Source organism: Zootoca vivipara, chromosome 8 (assembly GCF_963506605.1).
Source record: "Zootoca vivipara chromosome 8, rZooViv1.1, whole genome shotgun sequence".
Taxonomy (NCBI): domain Eukaryota; kingdom Metazoa; phylum Chordata; class Lepidosauria; order Squamata; family Lacertidae; genus Zootoca; species Zootoca vivipara.
Window position 1 is genome coordinate 35199795 of NC_083283.1, and position 18963 is coordinate 35218757.

Sequence of the window (18963 nt, forward strand, 5' to 3'; positions counted from 1 at the left end):
TCCCAAGAATACCTGGCTGTACCATCATCTGGTAACCCCTCCTCCTTTAGTAATTTCCCCACCTTCTTGGGAAGTGGAAGAATTAAAAGGTAGCCGAAAAGGTTATTATTATCAGGTTTTTCAAGTGTTCAGTTGGAGCACTTGGAAAGTGAAGTTCATTTTCAGGGTAAGCCTATCCCTGATCACCGCTAATTAATGTCCACTCAAAACAGATCAACTTTCTTTTTATGAAAGCTCAATAACTTTCATTATGTTTGCTAGAGCAGTGGGTAAAATAATAGTTAAGGAAACACTTCGGGTTCTTTTTGCTTTCAAGTTCTTTGATTTACAACAATCAATACTTAACAGCAGCAAAAAATGAGAATAAATGCTCTCATCTTTAGGTAACTGGATGTGGTGTCTTTCCCAAATATGAGAAAGGCAGTTTATTAAGGCAAAAGATTTCTCTAACAAGCACTGCCAAGTCTCTTCAGTAGTTCACAAATGGCCACACTTCATTTTGCAGCAATTTTATGTGCTGGGGATGAAATTCTTAGAAAAATGCCATACAAATAAGGGTTTGATGTTGGAGGGGAACTGATGTTTGCAAAAGAACTGAAATGCAGAAGTAAGGAACCAAAGCAAAAGCCTTTTCTTTACGCACAAGCCTATCACATGTCACATTAAATAAAAAATAAGCTATGAAAACCACACCAGCTCCTATTAAAAATAATTGGCATAAGCCAGATGACTGTTGTGAAGCACATGTGCAAATACATTTGCTCCTTTATTATTGTGGAATCTGAGACATACTCTGTTATGTCTCAGAAAGCACAGCTGCAATTCCTTTCCTGCTAAGTGACCAAGGAATACATTGCATGACAAATTGCAGAATAACTGAATGACCCACATCCAGTTCTAGTGCTATATTTAAACAGCTCTAAAATATAGGCCAGAATCCATAGGCCTAAATGCACATGCAGAGTAATTGCAAATGCATGCATGCAGAGCAATTACATATGTATACTGTATGTGTGCACGCATGCCGATTTTCCATTTTAGAGCAACCTAATATGTTCCAGATAGCCATCTAGCCTTGCTCTAGAATGCAAGGTACTGGGAAGGTTCTTGAAACAAGAGTCAGCCTCCAGTACCTTATATTCTGGACCATTAAATTGGTTTTTAAAGTAGAGACCTGGGAGACTTAGCTTTGAGCTGCAAGCGCACCATCCAGTCTGTAGTATCATGCAACCTGAGTCTCCAGTCAACTGACTCCAAAAGCCATTTTTTTATTCATTGCACATGCAGAGTGCTGAAAAAGTGCTGGATAAGACAGCTGCAGCAGCCATCGTCACCACCACTCTCCCTATTGCCCCTGGGCAACCCTGACATGCATCTGAAAGGTGAGACACGATGATGCTGGCAACACCTCATCAAAGCAGAAGCCTGACCAAAAACTAAAGAAAAGTGGCTCTCTTCTTTTGGGTGGGTGGCAATTACTGAAGCAATGAAGGTGATAGCTTGCAATAACCTCTAACTGCTTACTTTTAGGCCAACAGGTACAGAAGAAGTGGTCACTAGTCAGCATCAAAGGAGCACCTCCACCCACAATGCTCTGAGCATTCCACTTAAATTTTGCTGGGGGAGGGGATCAAAGTTGCAAGAAGAATATGAGGTGACACTCATTTTCTGTCAATGCCCATAGTACCACAAGCAAAAACAGCTTCCTCACATCACCTTCTATCTAGTAAGACTGCAAGAGGAAGAGACAAGCCTGTGTGAAGGACAACCTCACAGGAAGCCATGGACAGCACCTTGCCCAGCACCCTCTCAAAGCAGGAGCCTGCCCTGAGCCGAGTGCCTCTCTAAGCTCCATCAGATTGTTACTACCGGTATTAATATTTGATGTTTTACTATGTTTTTATGTGTTGGAAGCCGCCCAGAGTGGCTGGGGCAACCCAGCCAGATGGGTGGGGTATAAATTATCATCATCATCATGTTTCCTCTTCCTTCCTTAACTCAACACTTTACATTAAATACAGGAAAGTGTAGTTACCAGGAGCAGAACAAAATAGCATGATAAAACATGGTTTGAAGTTGTTCAGGTCTTGGTTACCATAGTTTCCTGGATCTGATGTAATGGGAAACCATGGTCAATTAACCCAAGAAAAACTGAATCCCAGAATACTGAAAAGAGAATGGGCATTACAAATTCAGATTGCGCAAGCACATGGATTTTGCAAGTTACAGCTGAAAACACAGAGATATATACATTCAAACCAGAACATACCCATGCAGTTATCAGAATTTTCCTGACAACTTGCTATTCAGCAGCTGCATCATTGAACAGCTTTGTAAAACTATCACACACAAAAAGCAGCACCAATATTATTTTTGTGGAACAACAAGAAGTTAAACTAAAAGGCAAAAGTACTGTAAAACTAATCTGATTAGATTACTAGAGACAGTGCAAACTGAGTGAATATTTATTAAGGAAGTAGGCTCGTTCACACCAGGTCATAATTGTTAGCCTAGTCAGCTTAATAGACATTGATGGGTACATCCCAGTTATATGAGGAAGAAATGTCAGCCATTAATAAATCCTAGGCTCCAGCTCTGACATCAGCACCAAAGATGGCCTTAAGAAAATCACTTCTCTCATCTATAAAAGGAGCACAGTTGTGATGCTTACTTGCCTGATAGAGAGATGGGAGGATTAATTCATTAATATTTATAATGCAGTGAAGTATAAGCTGCATAAACACAAAGCATACCAATCAGATATCTTAAGTGGATGGCCTTTTCAATTATCTTAATACAAATGTGCTATATGAGGAAGCTGAACAGCCGATGGTCCCTTCATTATCAATCATCTGCATGCAAATGGAGACGTAGTGCAATTTTCTACAGGACTTCCACTCTTCAGTCTTGTTAAGCAAGAGAGTTAACAATGCAATCCATCAAGCACAACCTCCATTCATTCAAGAGGAGGTAGCGGTGCCAGTTTGCTACAACAAAAACAAAAAAAAGAGTCTTGCAGTACCTTAGAGACTAAAAGAGTTATTGCATCATAAACTTTCATGGACTACAATCCACTTGATCAGATGCATGAAGTGTTATACTCAGCTGGCAGATATATATTATAGAGAGAGACTGTAAACAGTGAGGCCAAAACACTTTGAAACAGCCCATGATATTACAATGCAAAGCTCAAATACAGACAAGATAAACATAGTAAAATTAAGAGTGGCAACAATTAGCACTAACATTACCTTTCTACCTTCAGGAAGCTAATATATAAAACCTGTATGTAGTGGGGAATAGGAGCAGCACGCATGAGCTTCATCCAAGTCTCAGCATTACCAGGCAATTCTCTCTACAGGACCTTGAATAAATTTAAGGCACAAGCCACTAGAACGCCCTCACATATACAGTGCAAGAGGACTTCTGTTGGGTAGTTTCATCAGGCAACATAGGTAAATAAGAGATGCAGAATCGTATTTGCATTGGAAAGCTGCTTCCTTTTCCTTTCTCAACATTATTGATTCATTTCTTCTATTGTTTTCTCTTTCCCCCCTTCCCCCCACCTCAAATCCGGCCTGTACATTTTCTGTTTCCATTCAAGCATTGATAATTACTTCCCAATGTGCTGTAACAAATGGCAACCATGATCTAGCCATTAAAATCTGTAATTGAAGAATTTCTGCAACATAGCAATTGCATGGTTTGCATTTATTTCCTGCCTGCATCTGATTAGATTGTTATCTGTCAATACGTACCAATATTGCGTGTGTTATGTTTTAAAACGAACCATGCTGGTAGGTGAAGGATAACATATGCCACTTAAGTGGAAAGACACTGACAAGCGTGGAGGGGGTGGGCAGCTGCAAGTTATAAACCTGGGCAAGTAGGGGTTGGAGGGCAGATTAGATGTTCTAGTGTAAACACGACCTCTCTCTGACAAGACACATGGAATTTACCTTTCTCCTAAATGTATACAAAACATTCTTTTAAATACAATTCGAAACTCATCAATGGTAATTTTGATATCACTCACTTATTTGATGACATAGAAAGTCAACAAAGTTACAGAACCCTGCTTCTAATCTGTTTTCTTTCTCCCCCAACCATTTCCTGGTCTTATCTATTTTATTTTATTTTATTTTATTTTACAGTACTTAACATATCTAAAAGCTTTCTGAACTTTTCATGTTGGTGACACACTTTTTAGACATGCATCATTTCTCAACACAGTAGTACTTCAATTCCACTTCTTTTTGCAACACAGTAATTCAGTTTTACTAGCAAAACAGAGGCTAAACTAACCACTTTCCAGCCCTGGAAGGAGCATGGGGAGCGTTCCCAGGACACACAGTTTGGAAAGCTTTGCTCCCAAGCGACCATAGACTAAGGCACGGGTGTCAAACACAAGGCCCGGGGGCCTAATCCGGCCCGCCAGACCTCGTCATGTGGCCCGCGTAGCCGCCGCTGACAATACCCGCTGACAGTACTGGAGCCTGCGATTGGCCGAGGGTCAAAACCGGGGGCGGGGCTGCAGGCGGAGGCCAGGGCGCTGGAGCCGCGCTGACGGCCTTGGCCAGGGAATTTCAATTTCGAATGAGGCTGAGGGAGGCGGTGGCACAGCGGCCAGACAGGGAAGTGAGATGCAGGAGGAGGAGGAGGAAGCCCGCCGAGGAGGTAGGAAAGCCCTACAGGCGCCACCGGCAAAGTTGGTGCCGGGACGGAGCAGCGTTGGATTTTTTTTTGGCGGGCTTTGCTGTTGTCTCCGAGAGCGAGTGAGGTGGCACTGGGGAGCCACCGCCCGCCACTTCCCTTCCTCTCCTCGGCTGCATCCGGGAGGTGGGCGAGCGAGCGGGCGAAAGGGACGCGGAGTGAGCTTGAGGGGAAAGTAGGCGAAGCGCAACAGCCGCTCTCTTGATGGAGCCAGGTTTCTCTTCCCTCTTCCCCCGTTTTCTCCTCATAGACACTCGGGAGGGTGCCTGGCTTTTGCTCTGCCCCCCACCCCCGATCCGCCCTTTGGCTTCTCAGTTCCGGCAGAGCTGCTCCCCGGGGGGCGGTCGGGAGGGAGGCGACGACGACGGCACGGGTTCCTGCTCTTCCTGCTCTGCCGCCGCCTCCCCTCAGCCCCTCGTGATGTAGGGCTCCAGATGGAGTCGCCTCGCGGTTTGAGTAGGTGGGAGGGGAATTTTTTTGGGGGGGGAGGTTTTCAAGCCTCCTCTGCCTGCAGTCCCGGTAGGGAGAGGCGGCGGCGAAGACGACAACAGCGCTGGTGGGGGGAAGAGCAGCTCTGAGGCGAAGATGCACGTCCGCTGGGGCTGCCGCCGCCTTCCTTCTCGGGAAATCCGCTGCCCTCCCTCAGCGCAAGGGGAAGGGACTCTGGCGCTGAGGAGGGAGGATGCAAAAGCAAAGCAGGGAGTTGGCACTGCACCGCATGTTCCTGCCCCTCTCCAAAGCATGGGGTGGGTTGCAGCGTGTGGCATCCTGCCTAGTGGGGTTTGGGTGTGTGCAGGGCGGGAGAGGGGAGCCCTCTTTCCATCTGCAGGTTTTTAATCCCAGCAGTGGCTTTCTCCTTCCTGCCGAAGGTTTAGTTGAGCCCCCCCCCCCGGAAGCCGTCAATCCCCACCTTTTGTTCAAATTTCCCTCGTTTACATCACCTCCCACACACCCCACGACGCAGGAATGTGATCCACGTGGGGCGGGAATGAGCTTACATTATTACAAAAAACAGTAATAATTGAATGCAGTGACAATAATTTATGATAATAAAGAGTGGACACATAGTCCTACAGACACAACCGGCCCTTTGAGGGTGACCAAACTGCTGATGCGGCCCCCGATGAATTTGAGTTTGACACCCCTGGTAAGGTATGTCAAATAGTTCTCATGAAGTAGCTGTAAAGAATGGATTAGCAAATGAATGCCACACCATAGAGTGTGAATGAAGATCACAGTGGATTTGGCATTGCTGTTTGGCTCCTGATCTAGCAAGAAACCTGCATGTAGAGGCCTGCTTCCTCATAAAGCGCTCCTTTTCTGGACCTGAGCATATATGTGCTAAGTCATATTTTGATACATTGCTATTTTTTAAAGTATATATTTCAAAGAAGCATATACATTACAAAAAAAGTGACAGCTGTGGTGACTATAAATTTTCTAAATTATGCATTTTTCAAAAAATTAGACACATTTATAGATGTATGAATCCAATAAATAAATGCTTTCCAATCCTGAACAACCTATAAAAAAACAACCAACCATAGATTGACAGGCATTTTCAGTCCCCAAGCTGTGTGCCTATGTGTGGTGGTATCTCAATTATTCCTTGTACAGTGTCATCAATGAAGGAGCAGGGAGCAAGAACATCCACAAGCAAATCTGCCATTAACAGCTAGAAGTGATACAAGCTTTATAGAGCTACGATAAAGCTGCTATAGCTCCTGGCTGTGAAAGGCAGGAATTTCCTTAGGAATATTCGTAATTCCTGCTGAAAAGTTAAGCGTGTCACTAATACAGCACCTGGTGCTCTTGCAGGAATCATTAAATAATGATTCTGGACAAAAATAATGTTAGCTATAAAGTTATGTCTGAGATTCTGATTGGATCAGAGAACTTCTCACGGTTTCTTTATAATGAAGCTCTCTAACAAAACTACAGCATTAGCTGCCTACACCTACTTCCAATGTATATGTTTCATCTACTTTCATCTACTTCAGTAGTCTATGAGACAAGACCAAAGAAGAACAGTAGAATCAGCATAATAGGAGCAATAGGAAGATCTGGGAGCCTGAAGAGCTCTGTCACAGACATGCCCAGTTTTACAGTATTTTATTTTTTTCCCAACAGAAAGATCTGAAGCTGAGCTGAAACAGCTATTGCCATTTCAGCTCTCTTAATTTTTTTGAAAGATGACCAAGCCCTAAAGATTTTTAAATGCCCTACTAAAAGCTTCTAAAAGAATTATAGGCTAGGCTGGATGCAACAGCAAGAAGATAATTCATAAGTCCAGCTCCCTCACCACAAAGTTGTCAGTGACAGATAATATTCTAACACTCAAAGACTGGCACATATACATATATGGCACATCTTTATTAAAAGCAATCAAAGGTTTCTCCTTTTGACTTCTTAGACTTTTTGGGGAATGCTGGCCATTTAAAGATGAGAAAGTAAGGAGGGCCCTAGTGGGTCAACCCAAAAGGCCCACTTGTACAGTCATACCTCGGTTTATGTACGTCTCGGTTTGAGTATTTTCAGTTTAAGTACTCCCCGGACCTGTCTGGAATGGATTAATCCACTTTCCATTACTTTCAATGGGAAAGTTTGCTTCAGGTTAAGTACGGACTTCCGGAACCAATTACACTCATACCTCGGGTTAAGTATGCTTCAGGTTGAGTACTCCGCGGACCCATCTGGAACAGATTAATCCACTTTCCATTACTTTCAATGGGAAAGTTTGCTTCAGGTTAAGTACAGACTTCCGGAACCAATTGTGTTTGTAAACCGAGGTACCACTGTGTTGGCATTCTGTTCTCACCAAATGCCTATGCAAAGCCCACAAGCAGAAGATGAGCACAATCACATTCTCCTCATTTGTGATCCTCACCAACTGGTAATCAGGGACACATTGTTTTGGATACTGATATTCCCTCCTGCCTGATGGCTAAATTGATTTGACTAGACTAATTAATCAAAACATATTTTGTTGTGACCAATCAACTGGCAATCCTTTTTAATACATGTATTTTTAAAGCTGCAAGTGGAAGGAATCCTCTTAAAATAGCATTTCCCCTTTTGTCATGTGCATAAGAGAATGCCTTTTCTTTGGCACCTCACCTGCTATGACCCAGGTACATAGATAGGCTGCCCCCCCCCAAAAAAAATATTACTGTTGTATTAAGAGTTTTAAATAAATTCAATAGAGATAAATGAAAAGTTCGTCATTTAGCAGTAGAATGGGGAATCAAATGCACAGGTATAGCATGGGGGATACCTAGCTTGGCAGAAGTGCATGTATGTAAAAAAAAGGATGTTGAAATTACAGTTGGCACAATCACAACATGATCAGCAGTTTGCTGTTACTGCAATGAAGCCTACTATGAACATAATAAATGCATTACTCTTTAAGGTTCCATGGAACTCTTGGGACAGGCAGATGAAAAAGTAAGGCAGAGTGGGTGCTATCTGGACATTGATGACATTTCAGCCCCAAACCTCTGAATGACTTCTCCCAGCAGGTTCATTGTAGATGTTTAAAAGCATGGGCTTACTACCTATTAATGGTTCTTACTTGCTTGCAGTGATAGCAGGGGAAACCTCACTCAATATTTGTTTTACCATTAGGCGTGCAGAGTGCAACAAATCTGACAGGTGGACACAGAAATTATCTTTTTTTTGCAAAGGCAAGTTTACAGCAGTAAAGGTATAAGCCTTTTGTGATTACAAGACCAGATAGGATCAAAATCTGGGACACTTCTAGGAAAATCAATAGCGAGCTTGCTTTGTGTACATTCAAGATGATTTTGTATCCCAGGCATAAAAATATATAGCAGAAGTTAGCAGCAGGAGTCTTCCAACAGCAGAGGGGGTTAAAAGAAGTATGAATAATGAGAACATACTTTTAGCCAGGCAAAATTGCTCGTATGTTAATAATAGATGACCCAAGATACGCAGCATGGTGTCAATATCTGTGAAACATTACAAAGTGAAACCCTCATAGTAGTGAAATGCTAGATAGTAGTGCTGGCAGGCTTGGTATGTTTGAAAGAAATCTTCCCCAGAGAATGAGCCCAGTGTGTATGCTCAACCGCAACATTTTTAGATTAGAAAAAAACACTGTTCCTCCCCTACATCCAGCCTCCTGATGGTTCAATGACTTCATCTAATGGTCCTACCTAATATTGCCTGCACTTACACAACCTATTCAGTGGCATGGTTACAGTAGTTAAGTGCCTTCTGAAAAGTACTAAACATTCCCATTTCCCATTGTTTCAAGTGAAGAGCTGCAAATGGAAGTTCTTCGAAGAATTAGGCTATAAGCCTCTCTGTTCCAGGTTCTTTTTATAACCATGGGATATTATTTTGTGGGGTGGGGGACGCGCCTGAGACACTGGAAATAATGTGTGGCTATTTATGAAAGAAAACAGAATTGCACTTGCAAACGGGCTGCTCCAGGTCTATCTGCACCCCTGGGGTTCAGGTCACTGTTTCAAAAAGCACTACTAGCCCAGCTGACCTACTCAGCCTTCAGATTAGGACTTCATCCAGCAAACCTATAATGTATTGTAAATAATAATAATAATATATACCCCACCCATCTGGCTGAGTTTCCCCAGTCACTCTGGACAGCTTCCAACAAAATATTAAAAATACAATAAAACATTAGTCATTAAAAACTTCCTTAAGCAGGGCTGCCTTCAGATGTCTTCTAAATGCCAGACAGTTGTTTATTTCCTTGACATCTGATGAGAGGGCATTCCACAGGGCGGGTGCCACTACCCCGAGAAGGCCTTCTGCCTGGTTCCCTGTAAACTGCCCTGTGGTCATCGGATGAAGGGTGGTATATAAATTTAATAAATAAATAAACAAACAAACAAACAAATGAGTCCTCCGCATACATTCATTTTTTGAAAACCCAAAATAAGGCAAGAAACAACACTGTGGGCGAAAATGCCACTAACCAGATTCTGCAAAAAAAAGGTAGGGTCCAGCTTACAGAACACTCCTAAATGTGTCTACTCAGAAGCAAGTCCTACTTTCAATGGGGCTTTATCCCAAGTGAATGGATATAAGCAGGGCTGGGGAAACTGACTTTCCAAGATGTTGCTGAACTACAGCTGCCACCTACCTTGACCACTGGCCATTCCTGCTGGGGCTGCTGGAAGTTGGAGTCCCACATATGGAAGGCCACAGATTCCCTATTTCTAGGATAAGGGAAATGTATCACACTAGTTCTGATTGGCATGTTGCCCCATATGTATTGATTTCAGTAAGTCCAAATTGAGTTCTTCAAATAAAGGGGACTGCCTTGATTTATAGTGTTGGTAGAGCATGAGACTTTTAATCTCAGGGTCATGGGTTCAAGCCCCACATTGGGTAACAGATTCCTGCACTGCACTTTTGGGGGGTTGGAATAGCTTATTCTCGTAGTCTCTTCCAAATCCACAATTCTGTGCTTCTGTGGAAAAATAGTCCTTAAAATCAGCTAGTTGGTGGAAATCACATGTTTGGCACAGTTAAAATAATCCATGCATGTTGGTAACTACCGAATTCCAGGCAAAAAAATTAAAAAGGAAGCCTTTTCACATTCACTGTATAGTATATGATGCAGCATGACTTTAGTAATATGAACTAATAGTCTCCTCCTCCAAGACTGTTCTGGATATGTTTAAATGTTTGGGTTGGGCAATGCTATACATTTCTCAGATGTTAACTCCAGCATCTAATTTATGATTTGGCTTGTTTTATTATCCCTAACTGGGGTCGTTGCATTCAGCAAATGCCTATTTTCTGTGCATTTTCTGTTGATAAACAGCAGAACTGAGATACGTGCAATAAATCTTAACTATAATTCCCCATCTAGAGAAAATAGTAAGGCATAATATGAGTGGCAATGTTAGCAATTCTATCTTTAAAATGAGAATGAGCGACGTAATGGCAGAGGAAGAGCTGCACCCAAAGTATATACTCAAGGTGTTAAAGGTCCTTTGCGGGGGGGGGGGGGGTAGTTTCACAGATTCCTAGCAAGATCATAAGGATATAACTGAGTGCAAGCAGCCAGGAAAGGAAATAGAAGATCACACTAAAAACTGTGATATTGCCTCTAGCATTGCTCCGGCATAGGGAATTGCAATTCGTGGACAGAGAAACAGTATATAATTCTAAATTCTCTGGTGCCTCCTTGAGAAAAGAACGCTTTAAATTATTTTGATACAATCAGATTCACAATTTCATCGAAGGGCTTGCTCGCATGCCCATTTAATGGAATAAAGACTAAGTATCTCAAGAGTAATCACTTTCCATATTTTGGACAGAAATGCTTTGACTCTTCTTTGGGCAGAATTGCAAATTCTAAGAAATATGGAGCTGCTGCTGAAAAGAGCAGCTCTAAGCTGCCCTCTGCCCTTCTGTCATGAACAAGAGCTTACCCTGGCAACACTACAACATGACATTTCACCCCCTTCACAGGAGGGAGGCAGGGAATGGACAATCTACCATCAACTGACCTAGAACTTCCAACATCACTTGTGTGAGCTAATTACCAACCCCACGTACTGCAATTGTGTGTGTGTAATATTAGCCACTTTTTTTCAGAAAGGTGAACTCAAAGCAGCTCACAAGCACAGACATTGAAAATAAGTATAACAAGAGAGGCCTCAATCCAGTCATGAGATTGAACACTGCAATCGTATATACACTTACCCAGGAAGAAGCCCCACTAAAGTCATCAGGACTTACTTCAGGATATACATGCATAGGGCTAGTTGAAGCTACCTTGTTTCCTCTTGAACTTAATTGAAGTTTAGCAGAACTAGGGCAACGGCGTGGGTTTTTCCCCCCAAAAAGGGAAATGGTTTAGTCAAATGATATTTATTGTTTTCAAATCAGACATTATAATATATATGAATGGAGGCAAAATACATTTTTTAAAACACAGATTTTGTTTCTAGGTTCCCAAGACAGTGAAGTCAAACAGTCTAAAATTAACTCTCCTTACATTTCCTCGAAGCCCTTTGCATTTTTTAAAAATGTAATTATTTAAATTTTTGTTACGGGGAGCACAGTCAAATATCCTAGATATTCACAGCTGTGTCTGAATTTATGAATATAAATAATACATTTAATTTACACTGTAAAGAAAGATTACCTCAATGGAGTGAATTATTCAGTGACAAAAATTATTTGAAAAAGAAGCAAGGAGAGGTTACTTTTGTAAATGCAGCACTACAAAATATACACTTTTCTGCAACTTAGATGTAAATTAACAAGAATGTGATCTACTTCAGGCATCCCCAAACTTCGGCCCTCCAAATGTTTTGGACTACAATTCCCATCATCCCAGACCACTGGTCCTGTTAGCTAGGGATCATGGGAGTTGTAGGCCAAAACATCTGGAGGGCCGCAGTTTGGGGATGCCCGATCTAGTTCCTACATACAACACAGGAGTAATTCCTATTTCTCAACTGAGCTTTTTTAGACTGTGACAAAGGTGCCATTTTCTGAAGCACATTGAGGGACCCCAACCGTGCCTGGCTCCAACAATGGGGGAGCCTGCCCCCCTGAAAAAACAAGACTGAGGGGGTCTACAGTGCCTTCAACCCCCTGGAGCCAGCACCTTTGGTAGGTGGATCTCATGAATAAAAGCTCCTCCATACAATATGTCTTGGAATCTAGAAGTCAAGAAGAAAGCTCTTCCCCCTGGCATATTGCTTTCCATGTAGAGGACTCTGTATATCTGTTTCTTTAGTGTGGAGAACATTAAGTGACACAAATTCCCACCTGCAGTCTAAAGCTTCTCATCGGAATACAGGTTGGCCTCCTCCTCTGTTGGGAGTACAAGCCTGAAATTTGAATCAGTTCTCCAGATAACCTCCATCAGACAACCATTTGCACTTAAAGACACCCTGGTCCAAAGGGGTGCTTCCCACAGCAATTTGCAACACAGAAGGTTGACTATAGCAATTTACTCTGCACAACACATCAGGAGCCATCTCTGAGCCTGATATCATGAAGGGAATGTAAAGTCTAAATTAACCCATCCACGGATGCAGCCAGAGTGACAAAGCAGCGATTTCCATCATTTTTAATAAAAAAAATTCCTTCAGTAGCACCTTAAAGACCAACTAAGGTGCTACTGAAGGAATTTTTTTTATTTTACTTCGATCCAGACCAACACGGCTACCTACCTGTAACCATCATTTTTAAGATGTTGATTGAAGACATTTCTGTCATATATATATATATATATATATATATATATATATATATATATATATGGATGTGTCTATTCAGAGGTTACATTTGCCACATCCCTGGAATAGTCGGAATACCTCAAGTGGCCCCAATCTTAACTGATAGCATAACTCTATGCATGTCTACTTAGAAGTAGTCCCATTATGTGCATAGGACTGTTATGTGTCTAAACCATATGCCGGGGGGGGGGCAGATGAGGGGGAATATTAACTCCAGCTTGGAAAGAAAGAGGATGGCTACTAGCTGAATCTTAGCAAAGGATGGGTACTCAGGAAGATTTGCTTTTGCTTTCTACCCTACAGAGGTAAAGGAGCCTCGGTGTTAAAACATTTATCCAAATAACACTTTGTAATTATGTTAAGAGAAATGTTGTCTTCAAGAGTTATTTGAACTGAGCTTTATTTGACAAGGAAACATGCTTAATTCACACATGCAAACAGATTGAGCAAGTTAGGCAAACACAATTGGTACACTTTGACCATGAAACTATAGGTAAGCTGTCTCTGTTTGTTATAAACTGTATAATTGCCTATGTATAATTTTCTATGTAGAGATGATAAAATGTATCATAATGCTATAAGATATATGTCTAACGTAGGATCTTTTAATATATATTCCAGCTGATGAAGAATAAATGAAACAGGGCCTTGTCCTGGATTTGAAAATCATTTCAACTGGAATTTGTCTCATTAAAGGTAAAGGGACCCCTGACCATTAGGTCCAGTCGTGACCGACTCTGGGGTTGCACGCTCATCTCGCATTATTGGCCGAGGGAGCCGGCGTATAGCTTCCAGGTCATGTGGCCAGCATGACAAAGCCGCTTCTGGAAAACCAGAGCAGCACATGGAAACGCCGTTTACCTTCCCGCTGTAGTGGTTCCTATTTATCTACTTGCATTTTGACGTGCTTTCGAACTGCTAGGTTGGCAGGAGCTGGGACCCGAACAACGGGAGCTCACCCCGTCACAGGGATTCGAACCGCCGACCTTCTGATCAGCAAGCCCTAGGCTCAGTGGTTTAACCACAGCGCCACCTGGGTCAAAAAACAGTTTGAAGAATTCATAATTAATCTCCTTCCTGGCCCGAGTTCTTGGAACCTTTTCTTTTGATTTCCTGATTGCACCAAGAACTCCTATTTCTACAGTACTTTTTGTAGGTTGTCATCAACATTTTTCTTTTTCAGTGCATTTGCATGTATTGAACTGGACTTTTCAGATAGAAAAGAGAGGAAGAGCAAAAAGATACATCAACCCTGCGCTGAGCAAATGCAGGGGAAACCATACCCAGCTGTTGTATGTACCAAATAATTAGCTGAGAGCAAAAGAAGGTGCTAGGTCAGAGGCTCAAGGCCTGTGGTGGGCTCATGTGCTTGCACACAATAGAGGGCAATCCCTTCGCGCACACACCCCTTCCCGGATGACTGGTACACTGACAATCAAGATCCCCACAACCCATCAAGCAGCTGCATGGTGGGCTAAAGGGAGTGAAACTGTGATGAGAAAACACAACAGAGAGTGTGTGTGTGTCGCTCGTGTGCCTCACTTCCCATGGGAGCTGCACTGCCTTCAGCCCAGGAAAGAGATGCTTTGGCAGACTAGGGTGGGGAGCAGGTGGCAAGGTGAAATTGGGCAATCTGCAGATACAGCCTCTGTGGGACACATGAAGCTGACATGTGCTAGGAATTCTAGTATTATCTATACACTATACTATACAACTTACAAATGGCCCAAGGCAGTAGTACTGTGCTCCTTAGTCATGACTGAGATTTGCCACTTCACCTCCAATTCTTGATTTCTGATATGCCCTCTTCCAAATCACACAAATTGATGTTGACATTTGGGTTGATATTAAAACAACTGTTGTGGTTGGTTTTTTACACTCTGTTACCAAACACAAACATCTAGATTAATATTGTCTTTGAAGTAGCAAGGTGACTTTTAAAATTATGCCCTAAATGACTATAACATTTCTCATTTGTACCTATGCACAGTCCCAAAACCACTACACAGTTGGAGAAATGAAGGTTTAGAGCAGCTGATCTCAATTCCCATCCCTACTTGAAAATTGTTGTGGGTCTTGGCAGACCACTTAATAAACTTCTTTTTATTCAGCACCAACACTTACATTTAAAAAGTGCAATATTATGAAAACCGTCAATCCTATCCCAGACTACTTACCGTAGAAAGGCCTCTTTAAATGGTAGTTTTTAATGAGAAAAATATTAGACAGCACCAGCATTATATTATGAAAATCACAGGCCCTAGTTCAAGTTCTTGTTAGCCTGTTCGATAAATTCAGTCCTGTCAAAAGAGACTTGATCCTACAGACCAGTAGTCTCTGTGGACCATGATTTGAGGAGCTCTGGTTTAGATAATTTACCACTCCATTTGCATTCACTTCCAACAGCTTAGATACACTTTCCACCCACATATGCCTATAATGTGAAGATAATAGATATGAAAGCAGCAAGGGAACTATTTTACTACTACATGTGAATGGAGACATTGTTTTCTCATTCTCCGCATAACTTAAAAGGAAAATTATAGAGTTGGGGCTTGTTAAAACCAAAAGGAGGGAAATGTAGAACTGGAGCAACAGAATCATGCTGAAATAAAGTTGGTTATCACATTAGAAATTATATTCTTCTTGTCCTTACATTGCACTGTAGTTTAGTATGATGCAGTCTGAGTACAGAGTTCTCAATGGGAGGGCAATTGTACTTCTTAAAACTGGTTTGAAGTTATTTCCATTCCAGACAACAGAAAAGCCTATACTGTATTATCATTTTTTAAATATACATTACCCATGGAGCTGTGAGTTGCACACAGCCAAGTGGCACACTTGCCCAATACACATTTGGCAACTCTGTGTTTACAAAGAATGGCAAACTGCCTGAATGTCCAGGTGATGTCTACATATTTTTGTTTCTAATAGTCACATAAAACTGTGTACTTTTTAAAAAGAATCTTCTTCATCTACATTGTCAACGATTTTGTTGCGTTGGAAGGGATTCTGAGGGTCATCTAGTCCAACCCCCCTGGCAAACAGGCATTCTGTTGTAGCAACTGTAACCAAGGCTTAAGGTGTCATTTGTCCCCTAGCTTGTGCATCTGGGTTTCTAACACTGCTGTACAATTCATTCCATTTTATGACAACATCCAGGGCATCTCAGAAACAGCTCCAGCCACTACTGAAGAATTACGGTAATAATAATCAGAGATAAACAAACCACCTACTGGCAGTACAAGTACAACAGGAGCCATTTAGGGAAAGCACAGTTATCACCAATCAATTTCTGTAATTTATCTGTATATTTTTATGCTGTTTAATATGATATATGTTTAATATGATATATGTATATGTATGTATACAAGCAGTTAAACAGAATCAATACAAAACAATATTCAATAGAACTTCTAAAAATTAGATCAAAACATATCATGTGATTATTCCACAAGGACATTATGCTGTGCCACAACAAAAACTCATGAAACACTCTGCTTTTGTTGCCTTGACCCTGCCTATTTCTTCCAGAGCAAGCACTTGAACCTTATTAGCCCCTGCCTATTATCAAGAGAAGAACCACACAAGCTATCAAGTTAATAGAACTGAAACAATATTCTGCAACAGGGATGGGGAACCTGTAGCCCTCCAAATGTTGCTGGACTCCAACTCCCAGCCAGCATTGTCATAGGTTGAATCACAAGATATCCACAACAACTAAAGACCAATAAACCGTGGAAGGAGCCATGCTCTTTTAGGCTGCAATTCTACCAACTGAAATGGGAGTAAGCCCCATTAGGGACATAGGAAGCTGCCTTGCATGGAGCCAGAGCATTGGGTCCATTGAGCTTTGCACCTTCTGCACTGACAATGTCTTCAGGGTTTTAAGCAAGGTTCTCTCCCACCTCTATCTGCTCGAGCAATGGGGCTTGGGACCTCCTCCATGCAGAGCAGATGTTCTACCACTGAGCTGTAGTCCCTTTCCATCTCAATGGGTCTGAGTTCAGAGTCAAATCTTCCAACAGCTATTTGCACTGGAATAGTTATATATCAGCTTCAACAAGGAATGGAACCCCAACAAGTAGAAATGAAGTTATATGCCACAGAGGCGCGCGCACACACAGTCAGGGCAAACCAAAGGGTGAGATTGTATGCACCATAAAGCATAAACCAGGCCCTTTGCCATGCAGCCACAGTGGACCTAGAGCAAAATATTCATCTCAGTGGTGCTACCAACTGCTACCAATACACAGAAAACTCTTCATTTTATTTCATTTGAAAGAAACAAAGGAGTGGCTCTTGATAACATGAAAACCAAGTGTCAAACCCAAACAAAAGCAGCCCTTTGACAACAGCCTTTAACTGATGCTACAAATTGCAACTTCAGAAGGGGGAGGAACATGTCTCAGCTGTGAGCAGAGGTAAGATTTCATATTTGAGCCACAAAGCCATCAAAAGGCATGCAGTACCCCCCATCAGGTGCTTCCGGAACACCTTGACCTCACATTGATCATGAAGTGGTTTTAATACCCAGTTGTCAAGTTGATACAACGGGAACAAACAAGGTTTCCATAGAACTGTGCAACATTTAAATATCTGATTTAAGCACTCTGCATGGGAGAGAGGAAATCTCTTCCTCATGCCAGACAGACACTTCAAACTGCCTTGAAATGAAGCCAGAATGAGAATCCACCTTCAAAGTGCAGGATGTGCAGGAACAGAAAAAAGGTACACAAGAGATCAAAAAAAGGGGGATGGGTGGGGAATTAGACAGCATTACCTGGAGTCCTCCTTTACAATGGGAAAGCACCATAATCCAATGAACATAAAAACGGGGGGGGGGACCTAGCATACTTCGTAGCAAACACAATTGACTACTTGCAAATATATACACACTGTCTAACTCTAAGCGCAATGAGCACCAGAACTGGCATTGCTTTTGATCTTATGGGCAACACGCAGTGGCTTTTCTAGAAATCGTTATTCCCTAGGCGAAGGAAAAGCTTTATGATCCACGCGGCATGAAAAGGCCCTCGGTCCTCACAACTCTTGCTGAGGGCGGAGGGAGGCCGTGGCAGCTGCAAAAGAGACGTGTGGCTCCAGGGAGAGATCCTGCGAGGCAACTCCGACATGCACGGGAGAATCAAGCGAGTCCGCCAAGCGCGAGAGAGCGCCGGGCGCCGCGACCCCCTCCCTCGGCAGCTGTCATTGACCTTCTGGGAAAGGGTTCGCGCTGCCGGACGGGCTTCACAGCTCCCCGGCCAAAGCGAGGCCAGCTAGCAGGAGGAGGGGCTGGGAAGGGAGCTGCCACCCACACCTGGGACAGCTGCTACGAAGCTGGGCTTGCCAGCCTCACACAGGGTCAGTTGCAGGGAGAGTTGACGCTGCTTGCGGAGCGCGAGGCAGATCAGCTCTCCAGCTGCAGCTTGCAGGGGGATCCGTCTCATCTGGGCTGCAGGGCGGACGGGATTCAAGGGGAAATCAATACTAGACCTGGGTGGGTGGGTGGGAAGAGAGAAGAGGGACGAGAAACTCCAAGAGCGAGAGGGTCACCATCGTCCCCGCGAGCCTGCTCAGCCCTTCGCCAAAGGGCAGCTACTCACCAGCTGCAGCGTGCAGAGGAAGATCAGCGTGCAGCGCCCCGAGCAGCAGCCCATGGTGGAAGGCAAGTGGGCGAGACGCCGGCCGGCAGCGCCGCTCCTGCCTTCCTCGAGCGCCGCCTCGCTCTCACCACATTCGGACGGAGCCCCTCGCCGCCCTCGCCTCGTGCGCCGGCCAAATCCCTTTGTTCGCGCCTCACAGGAGAAGGAGGAGGAGGAAGAAGAAGAACGCTAGGAAGAGGCGGCGGTCGTCCCCTCCGTCTCAGCCCCGGCGAAGGCGTTCAGGAGGGCAGCCTGGCCGCCGCCGAGCGAAGCATCCGGCGCTGGCGAAAGCTGCGGGAAGGTGGGCGTGGGGCTGCTGCCGGGGCCGGCGACGCGCGCGCGCCTCTGGAAAA

The 18963-nt window shown here is 43.3% G+C and overlaps 1 protein-coding gene across 1 annotated transcript in view; it reads right to left on the reverse strand.

Moving 5' to 3' along the window:
- NKAIN3 (sodium/potassium transporting ATPase interacting 3) overlaps positions 1-18625 on the reverse strand; it is a 203798-nt gene extending 185173 nt beyond the window's left edge. Inside the window, exon 1 of the mRNA XM_035126230.2 lies at positions 18572-18625. Coding sequence (XP_034982121.1) covers positions 18572-18625 — 54 coding nt within the window. The remainder of the gene's footprint in view (positions 1-18571) is intronic.
- Positions 18626-18963: the final 338 nt, after the last annotated feature.